Consider the following 17,927-nt stretch of genomic DNA (forward strand, 5'->3'; position numbering starts at 1 on the left):
CACACACACACACACACACACACACACACACACACACACACACACACACACACACACACCCTACCTTTGCTTAGTCATTTCCCGGGCCTGAGTCTCTGGGAAGCCTTTAACCTAGTCATAGAGCTGTCTAGAGAGGAGTTGCAGTCCCCCAGAACCACAGACAACCAGAGCTCTCCTGTCACTGTTGTTCCCCTCGAGCTGGGGCAGCAGGGCCAACTGGGGTGGACTCGTGGAGAGGTGGCCACTCTGACAGAGCTCATGTTTCTCTCTGCTCCCACAGGCAGTGAATACGATGAGGAGGAGGTGGACTACGAGGAGTCAGACAGCGATGAGTCCTGGACCACAGAGAGTGCCATCAGCTCTGAAGCCATCCTCAGCTCCATGTGCATGAATGGAGGGGAAGAGAAGCCTTTTGCCTGCCCAGTTCCTGGATGTAAAAAGAGATACAAGGTGAAAAAAAAAAAAAAAGCGCCATTTTGCTTCGTGCAACCCCTGGAAAAAAGGCAGTTCTCTTGTAAGACAGACATCCCTCCTTAATTCTAAAGAGAGCTCATGGGCTAGGGAGGGATTCACTTCTTCTGTATTCAGAATACTCTAAGATTCATCCTCTTCCATGTTCTGTATTCCTGGCATTAGGCCAGCACCCCCACAACCTGCATCCCACATGCCTGGTGCAACTTGCCAGTACAGATTGGCTGGGGTTCTGGGTGTTTTCTCCTTTGTAGGAAATGGGAGTCACAGAGATCTTTTGTTGGAGGACCATGTCTATGATAGTCTCTAAATTCATGTCACTTCAGAGCCCCAACATAATAGCAAACTATGGGGCTAGACATGGAGCTCAGTGCAGAGCCTACGCTTAGCACGCACAAGGTCAATTCCCAGAACCACACACACACAATCACACACTCAGATATGTGAGCCTATTTCTTTGCTAGATACCTTCCCCAGTGGACAACTTGACCAGGTGGCTCACAGGCCACATTAAAGTTCTAAAAGCCCCAGACAGCTCACAGAGCCCTTCTGGAATCCATGGGTAGGCACTGATCTTCCAAACTGCCTTTCCCACTCGCATGAAAGTGGATCAGGGGAAAAAAAAAATGCTCAGACATGTTTGGCTTCTACTCTGCCCATCATGTCCATCTCTGCAGGCGTAGCTGTGAGGGTCCTGGCAGCGGGGCATATTTCTATTAAGAAAGCATCTAAGGACAATAGCATAAGAAACACCCACAAATTTTGAAGTGGGGTCCAAAGGGCATTTTAAGAGCCAAAATTGCAGCTGTCCCCCAAGGTGTTAGCAGCTCTTTAAAATCCAGCCATTCTACAAAAATATAAACATCACAAACATACCCACCCAATGACATAGGAGCTCACCCAGGCTCAGTGGACTACTTTTTAAAAGCTTGGACATGGAATAACATGTTGTTATTCTTTTTGGTGCTGGTCCTGGGGCTGGAATTTGGGGTCTGGGCATTATCCCCGAGTTCTTTCACCCAAGGCTAGTACTCTACCACTTGAGCCACAGCTTTTACTTCCTGGTTTTTGATGGTTCATTGGAGATAATAGTATCATGGACTTTCCTGCCTAGAGCGGGCTTTGAACCCTGATCCCCAGATCTTAGCCCCCTGATAGGATTACAGTATGAGCCACAAGTGGCTGTCTTACAGTGCTCCTATTCTGTCTGGTCACTATAAAATTGGTTTCAGAAGGTTTTTTTTTAATCCCTGCTACTCATAGAAAAGAAGTAGGCATAGATGCAAAGGATAGTGATCCAGGGCCACCCAAACTGTGCACCCTTAGAGTTTTTATACAGGGGACTCTTTGTTTAAAGTAAAATGCAAACCTCTGGACAGAGCTATGAGAACCCTCTCTGGGATTCCTGAAGCTTTGAGTTCAGGATGTGCACAGCGCATCTTAGAAGTCTCTGAGGTGGCAGAGGAGGTGGCAAGGCTACCAGGCACACTCCAGAGGCCAGCGCTACCCTGCAGATAAACGTTCATGCCTGCCTTTGTTCTGTCTCCCATTGAAGAAACTAGACAGAGAGGTGCGACTGCACTCTGCCAGCTATGGATGGATACCTCTTCTTTCCCAGAAGCTCTACCTCCCTCCAGTGTCTGCCTCCTCCTGAGTGACAAAACACTGTTTAAGCAAGTTCTTGCACATAAGCTATGTTAAACAAAGGAGCAAAGTGGGACAGGCTACTTAGGAGGCTGAGAGATCTAAGAATCAATGTTCAAAGCCAGCCCAGGCAAGAAGTTCTATGAGACTCTTATCTCCAATTAACTTCCAAAAAACATTGTAAGTGGAGCTGTGGCTCAAGTAGTAGAGCTCTACCCTTGAACCAAAAAAGCTCAGGGATCGTGCCCGGGACTGGAGTTTGAGCTTCAGGACTAAGGGGAGAAGAAGACACAAAGTAATGGCTTATACTGAGGCTGACGCTCCCTATTACAAAGAAAAAAAAAGCTACATCCTTTATCCCATTTTCTTTATTTCTAAATCATTTCCTACAGTCATTTCTTTTCTTGTCATTATTCTTTTTGCTATCATTTTCTTGCATTTCTAAGCAATTTCCTCTTTGTTTGTGCCTGGGATGACAGGTGGTTGGATGTACTGTCCCTTTAAGGCCAAGAGAAATTTTAATGACTATCAGGATGCAGGGGCTGTTGGCTTTGGGCTCCACTGACTGACTGAAGACATTAGTGCTCCTGCTCCCTGGGAGGGAAGGGCATGTTTCCACTTCCAGGTCAGAATGCCACATAATGATACACACGACAGAGAGGTACGTAATGACTTCACTTAACTGAACACCAAAGATACATATCACAATTTCTACAGCTTCAGTTTCACTATGTGGACATTTCTGGCTATGTGGCAGAGGCAGAGCTGTTCTCTAATGTAGGTGTTGTTACTGGTGTGTGTGTGTGTGTGTGTGTGTGTGTGTTGGCTTTGAACCCTGATTCTCCAGATAGCCTCCTTAATAGCTTGAATTATTAGCCTGAGCCATGGCACCCAGCTTCTAATACAAGGTTTATCTTATTTCCGGCATGCTTGCTAGCTTCAGCATTGGTGAGAAGGGGTGGTGTTAGCTGCCATATTATGGAAAGCAGCAAAATCCAGAAGTGCTTCCGTGTATTTTCCCCCAGGATAAGTCAGACTTTTATTTCCTGCCCCTTGTTGGCAGGGAATACCCCATCAGTTAGTTTCTTGGGCACCGATTCAGGACTGGTTCTTCTCATCATTTTGCTGACATTTTGCACAGCTGAGAGAAGGTGAGTTATCTAACTTCCCAAACTTCATTTTGAGTAGGGCCCTAGCCAATGTCTTTGCATTTTCCTCCACATTCTTGCCTTTGGAAGGGAAGAAAAATACCTTTCCTCAACCCCCATGTTCTTGCTTTTACAGGAGTAGTAAACCCTTGTAACAAAAGACACATTAACAAGAGAAAAAGAAACAGAAGCTTATTACAATTTATGCTTCATACCTGCACAGGAAACACTCAGGGAAGGAATCAGTAGTTTTCTGAAAGAGATGGCTTTCAGTTCCAACTATCTTCAACTAAGAACATCTTCAACTAAGAACACTGAATTTTTAGATAAGGGACAAAACAAAGGAAAAGGCTTTAAAGTCTCAGGGGCCACAACTGTGGCAAGACAGATAAATGGCTGATAAAGGCTAGTTGGAAGAGCTGATTAATACAAATCCCTCTGTCCCATCTCCAGCCAGAGTGGAACTGGAGTCCACAGTAGTTGCCCTTTGACCTTCCTGGAAGAGAGGGAAGGCCAAGTATCTTTTGTCTTGTGAATTTTGCCTCTGGGGACAAATGGTGGGATAGCAGCTTCCCACCCAGCAGTGCACATGGCAGAGGCGTGCTTCAGGCATTTTCTGCTCTTCCATGCCCTCCTCTCATCATTAGCACCTCTTATTGAGTTCCACTCAGTACTTAAGGCACAGCCCAAATGCAGCCTCCTCTGAGAGTACAGGATGCTTGTCTACAGCATTGGACCTTGACCTTGACATTACACTCTCTCTCTCTCCTCTCTCTCTCTCTCTCTCTCTCTCTCTCTCTCTCTCTCTCTCTCTGTAGCTGCTGCTGGCCAGCTGTCCTCCAGACTCCTCCCCAGTATCTAGCACAGCCCCACGTGTGTGGATAACCTGAGGACAGGACTAAAAAGGGAAATAGCAGCTCCCTGCTGACCACTGGCACTCTGAAGTGGCAGCAGATCACAAGTTTAACCAGGGTGCTCCAGCCCCAGGGTGGGTGCTGCAGCCCAGGATGGGTACCCCAGGCCCCAGAGTGGGTGCTCACCCACCCCTCACACACACTGGAACCAGACAACTCACATCCCACATCAAAGAGAAGAACAAGGAGACATAAAAGACAGTCCAAGTGCTTTAAGGGTTTGGATAATTTTTATGTTCTAGTTGTGAGGACTGTTTTGTAGCTTTAAGAAATGCGAAACAGAATGAACCTCCCCCCCCCACCCCCAAAGATTTCTTTGAAAGTGTCCTGTGTCCACAACAGGCCTTTGCTACCTAAGTCCTGACAAGCAACTCTGTAGCTTGGACTTTTGCCACTGAGGGAAACTTCCACGCTTCCTGCCCTCCCACAGGAAGCCAGATCTCCAAGGACTCCTTGAGAAGCCCTGTTGGGCTTAGCCCACCCCAACTTTTTAGATACAGACTTGATAGTAAGTCATGGAAGCTTCAACTGTATTCCCTAATCCTCCTTTTAAAAGTTTACCGTGGACTGGGAATGTGGTTCAGTAGTAGGGCAGTTTCCTAATATGTGCAAGGCCCTGGGTTCAATATCCAGCACCAGGAAAAATTTTCCTAAACATATCAGTAAGACTGATGCAAGCCGGGTGTCGGTGGCTCACGCCTGTAATCCTAACTACTCGGGAGGCTGAGATCTGAGGACTGTGATTCAAAGCCAGCCCAGGCAGGAAAGTCCATGAGACTCTTTATTTATTTGTTTATTTTTGCCAGTCATGGGGCCTGAATTCTGGGCCTGAACACTGTCCCTCAGCTCTTCAGCTCAAGGCTAATACTCTATCACTTGAGCCATAGTGCCACTTCTGGCTTTTTCTGGTTAGGTGGTGCTGAAGAATAGAACCCAGGGCCTCATGCATGTGAGGGAAGCGCTCTACCACTGCGCCCCCTTCCCAGCCCTCCATGAGACTTTTATCTCCAATAAACCACTCAGAAAACCAGAAGTGGTGCTGTGGCTCAAGTGGTAGAGTGCTAGCCTTGAGCTGAAGAGCTGAGGGACAGCACCCAAGCCTAGAGTTCAAGCCCCACAATCGACAAAATAAATAATTTTTTTAAAAGATGCACAAGGAGTCATCACCTAAAGTGAGCACACAAACTCAAGAATAGTGCTATCAATAGGAGAACAGAATTCTGCCATGAAAATACTATGGTCAAAATATTGCTGGGCATTGTTTGCTCATGACTGTAAGCCTAGCTACTCAAGGGACTGAGATCTGAGGATGGAGTTTTGGGGTCCAGTTGTGGGCCTGAACTCTGGGCCTGGGCGCTGTCCCTCAGCATTTCAGCTCAAGGCTAGCGCTCTACCACTTGAGCCACAGCGCCACTTCCGGCTTTTTTTTTCTTTTTGCTTATGTGGTGCTGAGGAATCGAACCCAGGGCCTCAAGCATGCAAGGCAAGCGCTCTACCACTGAGCCACCTTCCCAGCCCTTGAGGATGGAGTTTTGAAGCCAGGCTGACAGAGAAGCCAGACCTTTGAGAAACTCTTATCTCCAATTACCCAGCAAAAGGCTGTAGTTCAAGTGATAGAACCTTGAGCAAAGAAGCTAAACAAGGACATAAGGCCCTGAGTTCAAGCCCTAGTATGGGCACACATATGAACTAATGATAAAGGAGTGCTCACAAAGTAATACTAAATGGAAAAAGAGGTTTTCTATGTATCCACATACACTGAGAAAACACTGAACCAACTCCACTGTGCATGATCGGTATAAATGCCCCACTTTCTTCTGTGTTTCCTCCAGTTCTACATCTATGCTGAACACATTAACAAAAGGTGGCTCTAGTGATTATTCTTTTCATAAGTTCCTCTCTTGCCCTCCACCTGCTGTTGCCATGTGCACCCCTAGTGTCCTGCTTCTTGGAGCTAGGAGAGTGTGGCCACACTGTTGCAAGTGTTTGTACCCTCCCCTCCCCAGCTTCTATTTTTGCTCCTTCCTTACCAAATCTCCACACAACGTCAGCACTTCATCACCTCCCTCTTGGAGCACAGCAAGTGCTCAGGAAACCAGTTTGTTCTTGTCCCATACGGCACATACTCAAGCCCGAATACTGAACAAAGATCAAATGCAGAGAAGGAAGAACAAGGGGCCTGGCCTAGCATCTGGAGTTCACGTTTTATGATCTGCTTATAGTAGGATTTTGAGAATAACTTCCAAATGGTTTGTTGTCCACTGACTGGCTTAGTTCCATGGCCGCGGCATATGGCTCCTGATGGTCAGACCCCCATCTGAGCACTTCCTGCCTTACCTTCATCTTTCACATGCTAGCCCAATATCACACCACCAGGGCAATGAAGACTCTCTACCTCAGACTACCTGCCCTTCTTCACAGCTGGGGAGATGTTTCAAAGGCTACCAGGTGGTCCCCGGAGTTGAGTAGCAGTGTAGGAGGCTCAGGGACTATTTATCTCTGGTCCCCATGGTCATTCCATCACTTAGTAGATGTGTGATCTTGGGCAAGTCACTCATCTTCTCTGGGTATCAGTGTCTTTATCAGTTGACATCAAGTATTCAGCACAAATAAACACTTCTTAGTGACCTTCCTTGCTTTTTCAGCTTCATTTCCTTTGTTTTTTTCAAAGGCCAGAGGATATGAGGGATTAAGCATGGTGGTTTAAGTTTGTAATCCCAACTACCTGAGAGGCAGAAATTCAAGCTCCAAGCCAGCCCAGGCTGTTAACTATAACTATCCGAAAAGCAAAATCCAAAGCCAGTAGCCCAGTGGCTCACACCTATAATCCTAACTATTCAGGAGGCTAATATCGGGAGGATATCAGTTCAAGGCCAGCCCAGGTAGAAAAGCTTAAGGGATCTTTTTCTTAACTGAAAGCTGGGCCATTTTATCCTAGCTATGACAAACAGAATTTGAGCGTTGAGTTTTTTTACATTGTTTGCCTTTATTTGCTATTGGTATTTCTGAAGGCCTAACTCACTTTTTGATGTAATTACAAACCTTTGGAGCTCCTCTTGCATTCACATGATCTGCACGTGAATGAGTAGATGAGGATGTCTTTCCACCAACCAAGTCCACTTTGACCTTGTATGAACTTTTGTGATCAAGAAGCCCCACTGACCTTGTGACGCGTTGTCACAGTAACAGAAACAGGAGTGGACTGTAGTTTTGGCCAACCCAGAAAATAATATTTCCAAGGTCAACTGGCTTCCCGACTTGCAGAGTCCTAAAGCTCACATAGGCATTGCTGTTCCCTCCTCAGCCTCTCAGACACAGAACAGTGTTTATATTCAAGCCACGAAAGGCCAGACTCTGCTGGGCTCCCGCTGCTTCCAGCTTGTTCCATACCTGGTGCTCTCAGATTCTGAGTTCACATTGGCTTCGTTTTACCAATGTGTTTTCAAACCTTCCCTGGGACCGAATTGCGTACAAAAGCTCAGGCCTGGGATGTGAGGGCGATCTGGCTGCGACATCTGTCACTCCATTGATCGCCAGGGTTGATTAGGCTGATCCGGCTGGCTAGGCGGGTGCCCCCTTCCTCCCTCACTGCTCCATGTGCGTCCCTCCCGAAGCCGCACGCTGGGTCAGTCAAAGCAGACGACCATCTCCGATAGAGGAGGACCGGTCTTCGGTCAAGGGTATACGAGTAGCTGCGCTCCCCTGCTAGAACCTCCAAACAAAAGCTCAGGCCTGGAGTTCTACAAGCCCCTGTATTGTTGCACTCTCTTCTTGGTAAAGTGCTTCTTTCGTTTTCTCTATTTTGCCTGGGTTCAGGGATAGCTGGATTTGCCCTGGTTCACCTTGCAACTAAGCCCCTATGAAAACAAGGACATGAAATGTTGAGCAACCTTCAGCCACAGATGAGGACTGTACTAGATGCTAGGTGAAGATTCAGTGAGGAAGCCAAATGCACGCTTCTACTTTGAGCCAGGAGACAACCTTCTACCACATTGAAGTTGGAGAGGTTTTTTTTTTTTTGTTGGTCATGGGGCCTGAACTCTGGGCCTGGGCGCTGTCCCTCAGCTATTCAGCTCAAGGCTAGTGCTCTACCACTTGAACCACAGCCTGCTTTTTCTGCTTATGTGGTGGTGAGGAATCGAACCCAGCTCCTCATGCTTACAAGGCAAGCACTCTACCACTGAGCCACCTTCCCAGCAGTTGGGGAGTTTTTTGATCTAATGCTCATGAAACTGTCACTCTTCCTGCCCTTTCTTCCCCCACCCCCGACCCTCCAAAAAGCCCTACACACAGCTTGCAACAATTATCTTCACAGTTTTCTGAGTTGATTGGCCAAGTTTAGGTAGCTCTCACCTGGCTGCAAGGGCAGCCTCTACCAGTCTACCACTTTGGAGGATGTCTGGTTCTGCCCTGCCACCTCTGCTCTCGGAACATGCCGTGTAGCAAGACATGAGGAGCGTCCTTTCTGTGAACCAAGATGCAAGTAGGGAAAACGGGGATGAGGGTGCAGCTGGCCCAAAGCCAGGCTCTCCAGGCAGAGGCTGTTTGCTTCAGCATACTCTACAACTTTTGAGACTGAGCTCAGCCATCTGGCAAGCCTAGATCCAACAAAGCCCACTGGGGCTCTTTACTGTAGATTTGCATTGCCAGTCTCCAAGAGGAAAATGTAACAGGGAAAACCACCAAACCCATGTTCTGAATAACAAGCCTCTCAACTTCTTCCCAAATAGCAAGGCAAGTGTAGGGAGATACTGTCCTAACAAATTCTCTCACAGTACTTAGCGAAGTATCAGCTGCATGCCAGCCATTGTGCTAGGTATCAAACAGCAATAGTATAGATGTCCATTTCTAGGAATCCATTCAGAACAGCTGTGAAGTAGGAAGACTTGGGATTGGGCACAATAGGACTGGCTTTAGTAACAATTTAGGCAATAATAATCTGTGCTTAAGTTTTAAACTCTCACTTTCTTATTTCTAATCTGACAATGACTGACTTGGAGATTAAGACATATGCTCAAATATCACCTGTTTGTTTTTTTTGTTTTGTTTTTTTTTAGTCTATCAGTTAAAGCCCTGTGTCTGTTTCCTCATATTAGGAAGAATAATATTAACTGTTTAATTCATTAAATCTGTATAAAGAATAAATCTAGGAAGATATTAGTGAACTAGCAAAAACAATACAAATATAGAAAAAGACTGGGTATGGTGGCACATGCCTATAGTTCCAGTACTCAGAATCAGGTAGGAGGCTGAGTTCAAGCCTCGTCTGGCAAGAAAGACCCTGCCTCAAAACAGAAAATCCACAGAAAATCCAAAACCAGAAAATATGTAATTTCTGGGTTTTTAGCATCAAGATGCTAAGATATAGTCAGTATTTTGTTACTCAAACTGTTTTATAAATAACTTAAAATAAGTATACTGTATGTTTGGAATGTCATACCTTAAGTAAAGGTAAGGACTCATTTGTCCATAGGTTCTTATTTTAACAGGAACAAGACAGGACAGGCAGGATTTGGTCAGTAAGCGGCTCCTACACTGGCATCAGAGACTGATAGAGCAAAAAGAAAGACAGAAATTCAGTGTAAAATGTGGAGGGAACTAGGACTGTTTGCCAACTGACTGTTGGCTATTTCCAGATCCTAGACTTAGAAGTCTTCAATTAAGATGTCTCTTTATACTTTTGAAAGGTATATTGCTGGTCATCCTGAATGTTTTTATAGATTCATGGTAAAGCCAAGTGCCAGGCTAGAACTTTTAACTTTTCTTATTGACAGTCTGAACCTGAAAATGTTATGCAAAGACATACTGGAAATTTCCTTGTGCTGCTAGTTCACAACCCAGTGTATACAGCCCACAATTGACACACTAGACTGTCTATGAGAGGTTTCACTGACTGGAATCCAATGCAAAGCCTTTCTCTATAATTGATGCCATCTAGATTCTAACTGCAGTCTGAATTCTGATGGCCTTTGCTCAAGCTAATATTTATGACTCCATCTAATAGGTTTACCTTGTCTTCTCCACAGAATGTGAATGGCATAAAGTACCATGCCAAGAATGGTCATCGAACACAGATTCGAGTCCGCAAACCATTCAAGTGTCGGTGTGGGAAGAGTTATAAGACAGCTCAGGGCCTGCGGCACCACACAATCAACTTTCACCCCCCGGTGTCGGCTGAGATTATCAGGAAGATGCAGCAATAACATGCTGGTCATAACTGTGCCAAGAAACCCTCACCAGCAGTTGCTGATTTTGAAAACAGCCACCTTTTTTCAGGGGAAGCATTCAGCAACCCTTTAAAGAATTAAATGCATGCTTTAAATTTTTCTGTAATTTTGGAATGACGTAACTTTGTAGAGGTTAATGATTTTGTACATTTGCACATGTAATCATCATACCCATTTTCATTACTTTGATATAAGGTGCTAAACAAACAAAAAAAGCTCTAGGTTCTTCAGCACATTTCCCCCAAAACAAAATAAAACTGAGGGCATGTTGCATTTTGTTTAGTTGTATTGCAGTGATCTCAATGGGGGTGGGGGGTGGCCCTGAGATGTTTTCAAGATTGTAATGTGATTGAAGTTTTTTCAACACATCAACTCACTTATGTTCAAAACCAAAAGAATACCTTCATTATCAAACTGGTTATCATGCCTTACATAATGGAGTTAGTATTTGTGAGTAGAAAGACTTTAGGTAATGGAAATATAAATAAGAATGTTTAACATAATATGCTAAAAATATTTTCATATTTAAATAACATGTTGAAGGTGTGCTCTTTGTGTTTTACTATCTTGCAAATCCTTTTGCCCTCTAAAAAGCTGAAAATCTTGCCATCTAACTCACCAATCATTTCAGTGTTATAAATGGCATTTTTTAAAAAAATTCCATTCATTCATTCATTCATTTAAACAATTTATTCAGTGCCTGCTGGGTGCAAGGGATTCAATTTGTAACTATTATTTGTGGACCAAGATACAGTTTAGTGAAATACATCCCTGGAATCTGTCAAAAAAAGTTTTGAAATACTTAAGTGCAAATTTTGTGTGTGTGAAATTTAGTTATAGCTTCATCCTCAGATGAGGTTTTCAAGCACTTTGTAGTTCTCTATTGCCAACGACATTTGTGTTGCCAATTCCTGCAACCACACTGCCCTAACATACCTGTGGGTTGCAAATCCAAATTAAAATTCTAAGCATGTTTCAAAGAGGAACATTTTTGTGAAGACTCACAATGCCTCTTCACACTCAATAGTGTTTTGAGACTTCTTTTAAAGGCACTTTTCCTATCACAGTGTAGATGTCTGCATTATCACTGGAAATGTTTGTTTAGCTTTATAAAACATTTTGCCGAAAATTTATGAAAATGAGCCTTACTGACAAGTGCTTCTTGAAGCAGGTGGTCAAAGAAAAGAGACTAGACCATTACGTGTGACCTACATCTGGACCATTCCTAAGTACCATCTCCAACAGTACCATCATGCCTTGAGTGTTCTTTTCTCCCAAGTGCTATTCCTTAAACACGAGTTTACCAGTTGCCTAATTATGCAATAAAAATCCCTTTGAGACAGTTAACTGCCCACAGTACAAAATGGTGAAAAGTCAACTGGAATTCCCTATAAAGTAACTTTCTTCCCATGTTCCCATTTGATAAAAAGTCTTACACATGGCTAGGAAGCAGGGGTCCTGCCTCAATTTTTCAGACATTTTGAAAAAATGACAATTCTGTTAGATGGGTGAGTTGTAAATCCCTCATAATTAGAGATTTAAAAGTATGTATAAAGATACGGCCCATTGAAGCTTTCCTCAGATCTCTGAAGAGTAGTCTTGGTCCTGAATATACAGTGTTCTCCTATGTTTAAAGTGATCCATACATGAGAATCAACTAGTTGGTGCATAAGAACGCCCTACTTGGCTATTTCCTATCTACCTACAACTGACCAAAAAAATAAAAAAATAGGTTTTAAGCCAGCAATTATTATTTAGCTTTGCTCCTTCTAGTGCAAGAAAGTGCAGGCTGGATCAGTAGTGCAACAGCTAGACAGTCATAAAATAGTCATTGTGCATGTTAAATTTCTTTCAATGATAAAACAAATTCCAATTTCTATTTGCTTATTCATTGTGACAGTATTACTAACCAGGTATGGATGGGAATATTTTGTTATACCGTGTATAGTGAATGTATTGTACTGTGTCTGTGAAAACTGTGCTTTAAATTATATTTTCATATGTTTTGTTGGGAACAGAGCACATTAAGTTTGAAAGCAACAGAGGTTTTAGAAATGAAGGCAACTTAATCAAAATTCCTGTCAAGAAAAGCTGCTTAAATAAATGTAAATGAAATCACATTTAAAATAAACTGCCTCTGGCCCAAAATAAACATGACTATTTTCATTAATGCTCATTAAAAAAAAAACAAACCCAAAAGCCAGCATCAAGCTTACCATGGTAACTAATATATCCATTCAGCATCTGGTTCTACCTTGGGCTCCATGTTACTTTGCAGAATTCAGATGATGCATACAGATTTTTTCCCCTTAATGTTTTGCTTAGATTAGAACATATAATTTTTCTACCACTAATAAATTACCTATCGCAAGCTTAGCCCCAAACACTATTATTAATTTTGTTGATTGTGGGGGCTGAACTCTGGGCCTGGACACTGTTCCTCGGGCTCTTCAGCTCTACCACTTGAGCCACAGAACCACTTCTGGCTTTTTTTTTTTGCTTTATGTGGTGCTGCTGAGGAATTGAGCCCAGAGCCTCATGTTTGCGAGGCAAGCTCTCTACCACTGAGCCAACTTCCCAGCCCCATCAAACACTGTTTAAAAATAATTCAGAGAGTATTTTTAGTGAGGGTAATCTATAATTAACGGCATCAAAAATGTTCACAGGGAGGGCTGAACAGTTTTTCCTGAGTATATCCTATTTGTCATATAACCTACCAAAAAGTCAAAACAGGGAGTCTTAACTCTGCTGCCTTCTAGTACTGCCACAGCTAACCAAGAGTTGGCACCTAAATGCCTAACACTGGTATGCCCTAAGCCCAAAAACCTCTTCAAAGGATTTCAGTAACAGAAAAATCCAAGTGACAGGATATGCTCACAATTCACACTGTTACACTGAGAATGCTATAGCATCTAAGTATCAGGTTAACATCTTAAGAAGTTGGTTTGCTCAGAACAAGTCTTAACTTTTTGGTAACTACCACAGAAGCAAATCAAAAGTACTTTAAATTTTTAGTTCATATTATAAGAATTTAAGGTCTAAACCAAAAGATCCCCAGCATGCTAACAGAAAATCTACTGAAAATAAATGTGACAACAATGAAATTACACACCTCTAAGTATGCATCCTCTTTAATGTTAATACTACACAGCACAGACATAACTCAAGAAATACATTATGTGATTTGGGTTTATGCATTACATTTTTAATTATCAAGAATGTTATTTCAAATTTATATTCTCAGCATGAAAATGATATTCTGTGATTTTTATACCACAAACACAAGTTACGAGTTCATTTAATAGGAAACAAACTGTACTGACCTATCTTGTTCCAATTCTCATTGTAAATACAAATTCAATATAGTTTAAAAATAATCCATCCTAAAATTTTTATCATAAAATTAGCAAAATAGGCATTCTAGTATTTCCTAATGCCAATGTTTCATATACAAAAAGAATATTTGCAAGCATGTGATCTCATTCTACATGTAAGTCATTTCTAAGTAAGACTAAAGCCCCATCATTTCATGGGCAAAATTACAGACCTTTATTTAAAGAATTCGCAGAACTGTTATGATCAATGCTTTTTATTACATAATATTCAGTAGTCATGCTCAATCAACAAGGTCAACAGTAAATATTCTGCTAAGTAATGTAGTACACTATTATGGATATATTTTTTAATGCAATAACATTAAAATAATTCCTCTATCCTTTTTTCCATACAATTTTGCAAATTAGGAAATAAATATATAAACACACAAGAACTTCTTTTCTTACAGCAGGTTAAGATTAAGAGGTTAAAATTGTATTTATTGAGAAGTTATAGGCTGACCTTAACCTTAATAACACCAAACTAAAAGTAGTTTGTGGACAGAAGAATGTGCAAAAGAGTGTGCAGGAAAAACCTGTGGTCTCCTTAGTGGTCTACTTAAGATGATTTTTTTTTAAACTGTATTAACTCATAATAAAAAGTAACTAATCAAAGTTTAGAACATTTTGATCAAAATGGGTCTGAACATGCCTTTCAAACCCCTGCTGGTCGTAGTCAGGAGGGAACTGCTCACTGCACATTGGGCACACCTTCCAGTGACTTTCAACATGCTCTTCAAATTTGCTCTGATCGTAGTTGGGAGGGAACATTAATTCACAGAGGGGACACTTCTTGTGAACATCAAAGCTTAAACAAAGAGGAAAATGAAACAATTACATATTTCTAATAAATTTGTAACAATAATTGTCAATATACCATAATGTTACATTTAAATCTAGTTAGCTGATATTCATACCAAACTATCCTGAAAGTCTTAAGTTACTTCAGAAAATTCTTTTTATGTTTCTAAATGGTTGGTACAGTTGGGTATGACTGCCTTTTCATATAGCATTTTAGTTCTATCATTAGATTTATAAAGAAATTCTCCTTAAGAAAAATCACAAAATCTAGTATTAAATAAAATGAGGCTTATTACTAAAAAGTTTTTCCTTTTGTATGCTGGTCCTGAGACTTGAACTCAAGGCCTAGATTCTGTCTCTGAGCCTTTACAAGCTCAAGGCTAGCATTCTACCACTTGAGCCACAGTTCTACTTGCAGTGGTTAATTAGAGTTAAGAGTCTCATGGACTTTCTTGCCTAGGCTGACTTTGAACCATGTATGACTCTCAGATCTAAGCCTTCTGAGAAGCTAGCATTATAGTTGTAAGCCACCAGCATATGACCGGTTCTTCCATTTTTAACTAATGGGAAATCCCTTTCTTTTTTTGGGAAGCTAGTTCTGGGACTCAAACTCAGGGCCTGAGCACTGTCTCTGGGGTTTTTTGCTCAAAGCTAGCACTCTACCACTTGATCCACAGCTCTACTTCCGTTTTGGTAATTGGAGGTAAGAGTCTCATGGGCTTTTCTGCTTAGGCTGGCTTCAAACCCATGAGTAGCTATGATTACAAGTTACAAGATGTCCAGAAGAAAATGCTTTCTTTAAAAAAAAAAAAAAAACTGCAAAGATGAATACAACTCATAACTTCCTAACAGTTTATTCAATTTAGTATCTAGGAAATTTTATGGCACCGTTTCTGAAAATCAGTCATCCAGACAACAGGTGACAACTCAAATTACTAGGTCCTATACCTAGAATTTCTGGGTCAGTAGTTCAGACCCTAAGCACTCAAGATCTCTAACAAGTTCCCAGGAACCACATTTTGAGAAAAATTACAAAAACTATGCAGTTCTACAAAGGAAAAGACAAATTTTACCTGGAGTCAAAGCAAAAGCCATGCCCATGTAAATGCTGAGTTGGTGGATTGGGAGCAGTGGACACATTTTCATCTTCCTAGGCCAAAAAAAAAGTGAACATATGAGAAAAGTGAAAACAAATATAAATTACATCATTTAATAAGCACAGAGAATGTATAAAGGAAGTAAAATTACCCAATTAAATTTTACTTCTACTATATTTTAATAAGACTTTCACATAAACATGTTTCAAAGTAAATTTTATAAAGCATTTTGCTATTATAAACACTACTGAGTGAATGAATACAATGGATGTACAGGGTAGCTGTGTCTCATATGAGATTTCAACACACCATTTAAAATGACAATGCAATTTAAGAACTCACAAAATGTTTATTTCTAGAATTTCCCATTTAACGTTTTTAGATTATAGTTGATTATGCGTAACTAAAGCCAGAAAGAAAAGGCACTGATGGGAGGCTGATGAGGGGAATGTGCTCCTATGAAAAGCTGTACCCAGTGAAATGGAGACATACTGCACCTGCACGTGTGCATGGAGTCAAAGCAGGAAAACTACTTACATGTAGTCCATTTTACTACTTTTTTATTTTTCTATAGATGGGGTAAATGGGGTGGCCACTTTCATAAGCATATCAACACTGCATTAAACCGTTAACTTTCAAGTCTTGACAGGATTATACATAAATCTAATGCACAATATACAGATATCATAAATACAGGAATAAAATATGTGCATTTACATAGGTGTACCTACTGGGAGATCCAACTGAAAAACACATGTTAAAGCAAAGCAACGCGATGCACCAAACCAAAAACCTCAATACTATTATAGAAAAATAAAATTCAAGTTTTGAAGTTAACAAGTGAAACTTCTAAAAACCTGATTTCAAATTGCAAAGAATGCTCTTCATTTGTAATTCTATGCCTGCATCTCAGTGCTGTTATTAGACATCTGTGCATGCTGTATCAACAGCCAGAACACGAAAGCAGTGCCTTTTTTCTTCCCCTCAGCAACTATGAGCTGCGCGTGTGTCATGACCTAACAGCCTGTGAGCAGGTGCAGGCACGCTGAGCATTATTTATGTTACGGGGCAGTTATGCTTGCCTTAGAGCTATTAACAAACTAGTCACGTGTGTCACAGAAGGAGGTACCAAAAAGGCGTAAGTGGTGTGAAAATGCACTTTAAATGAACAAACAAAAAACAAATTGTTTCATGGTGGGTACTTGGCTATTATTCTGACAATCCTTCCTTCTTCAAAGTTGAGGTTTTTTTTTTCTTTATCACATAAGAAATTGCTTTTGTATACATAATTGCTATAGGATGTAACTGGGTAAAAATAAAATGGACAGATAATGAAAGACAGAGAAATCTGGATAAAACACAAGTATTTTTAAAGATAAAAAAATTAATGTTCAAATAAGTACAATTAAGGAAGCTTTTAAGTTTGTTCTGTACAAAGAAGTGAGATATTAGTTGAATCAGCTATGTTTATTATATACGACAGTAAATGTTGATTCTGAGCCAAGTTACCCTCAGGCTTCCAAGGATAAAATACTGATACTGCTTATTTTAAACAGAAAAGTGATAATGAACAAAAATTTCAGATTCCTCTTGAAAGAGAAAAAAAAATTCAAAACTTTGAAGCACTGAAGAAACTAGGAAACCAATTTTGTTATTAGGTAGTACTGGTTAACATTCATCTTTTTTTTTTTTTTGGAGGTCCGGTCGTGGGGCCTGAGCGCTGTCCCTCAGCTCTTCAGCTCAAGGCTAGCGCTCTACCACTTGAGCCACAGCCCACTTCCGGCTTTTTTCTTTTTGCTTATGTGGTACTGAGGAATCGAACCCAGGGCCTCATGCATGCAAGGCAAGCGCTTTACCACTGAGCCACCTTCCCAGCCCCTAACCTTCATCTTTTTATGGGATATTATTGTTAAGCTTTATCAAACATTCACTTCCCCTACTTTGTCAGTTGATGGAAGAACACAGAACTTTACGATTTATATGCATTTAAACATTAAAAAAAAAGTTCTGTACTAAATAACTGCCATATCTGTGGATTTATTACACATAGTAGGTAATAGGAATTTCTAAAAAAATTTAAAGACCACTGAATTATCTGCTTTATTTTTTATTTATGTTGGTGGTACTGAAGAACTCAGGACCTAAACTTTACAAGGCAGATGTTCTTATCATTTAAGCCATGCCACTAGCCCCTGAACTATGTATTTTTCACATAAACTCTGTCAATAAACCTGTCATCAAATATTACTTT

At 41.3% G+C, this 17,927-nt stretch overlaps 2 protein-coding genes across 3 annotated transcripts in view; one reads left to right on the plus strand and one right to left on the minus strand.

Moving 5' to 3' along the window:
• Window positions 1-12,552, plus strand: part of Jazf1 (JAZF zinc finger 1) — a 140,790-nt gene extending 128,238 nt beyond the window's left edge. The window contains exons 3-4 of the mRNA XM_013024453.1: window positions 281-450; window positions 10,204-12,552. Coding sequence (XP_012879907.1) covers window positions 281-450; window positions 10,204-10,380 — 347 coding nt within the window. The 3' untranslated portion in view covers window positions 10,381-12,552. The remainder of the gene's footprint in view (window positions 1-280; window positions 451-10,203) is intronic.
• Window positions 12,553-13,508: 956 nt separating this feature from the next.
• Window positions 13,509-17,927, minus strand: part of Tax1bp1 (Tax1 (human T-cell leukemia virus type I) binding protein 1) — a 70,238-nt gene continuing 65,819 nt past the window's right edge. For both annotated transcript variants that reach the window (XM_013024451.1, XM_013024450.1), the window contains exons 17-18: window positions 15,653-15,729; window positions 13,509-14,586 (exon numbers count right to left, since the gene is read on the minus strand). In XM_013024451.1, coding sequence (XP_012879905.1) covers window positions 14,385-14,586; window positions 15,653-15,729 — 279 coding nt within the window. In that variant the 3' untranslated portion in view covers window positions 13,509-14,384. The remainder of the gene's footprint in view (window positions 14,587-15,652; window positions 15,730-17,927) is intronic.

This window comes from Dipodomys ordii, unplaced genomic scaffold (genome assembly GCF_000151885.1).
Source record: "Dipodomys ordii isolate 6190 unplaced genomic scaffold, Dord_2.0 Scaffold76, whole genome shotgun sequence".
Lineage (NCBI taxonomy): Eukaryota > Metazoa > Chordata > Mammalia > Rodentia > Heteromyidae > Dipodomys > Dipodomys ordii.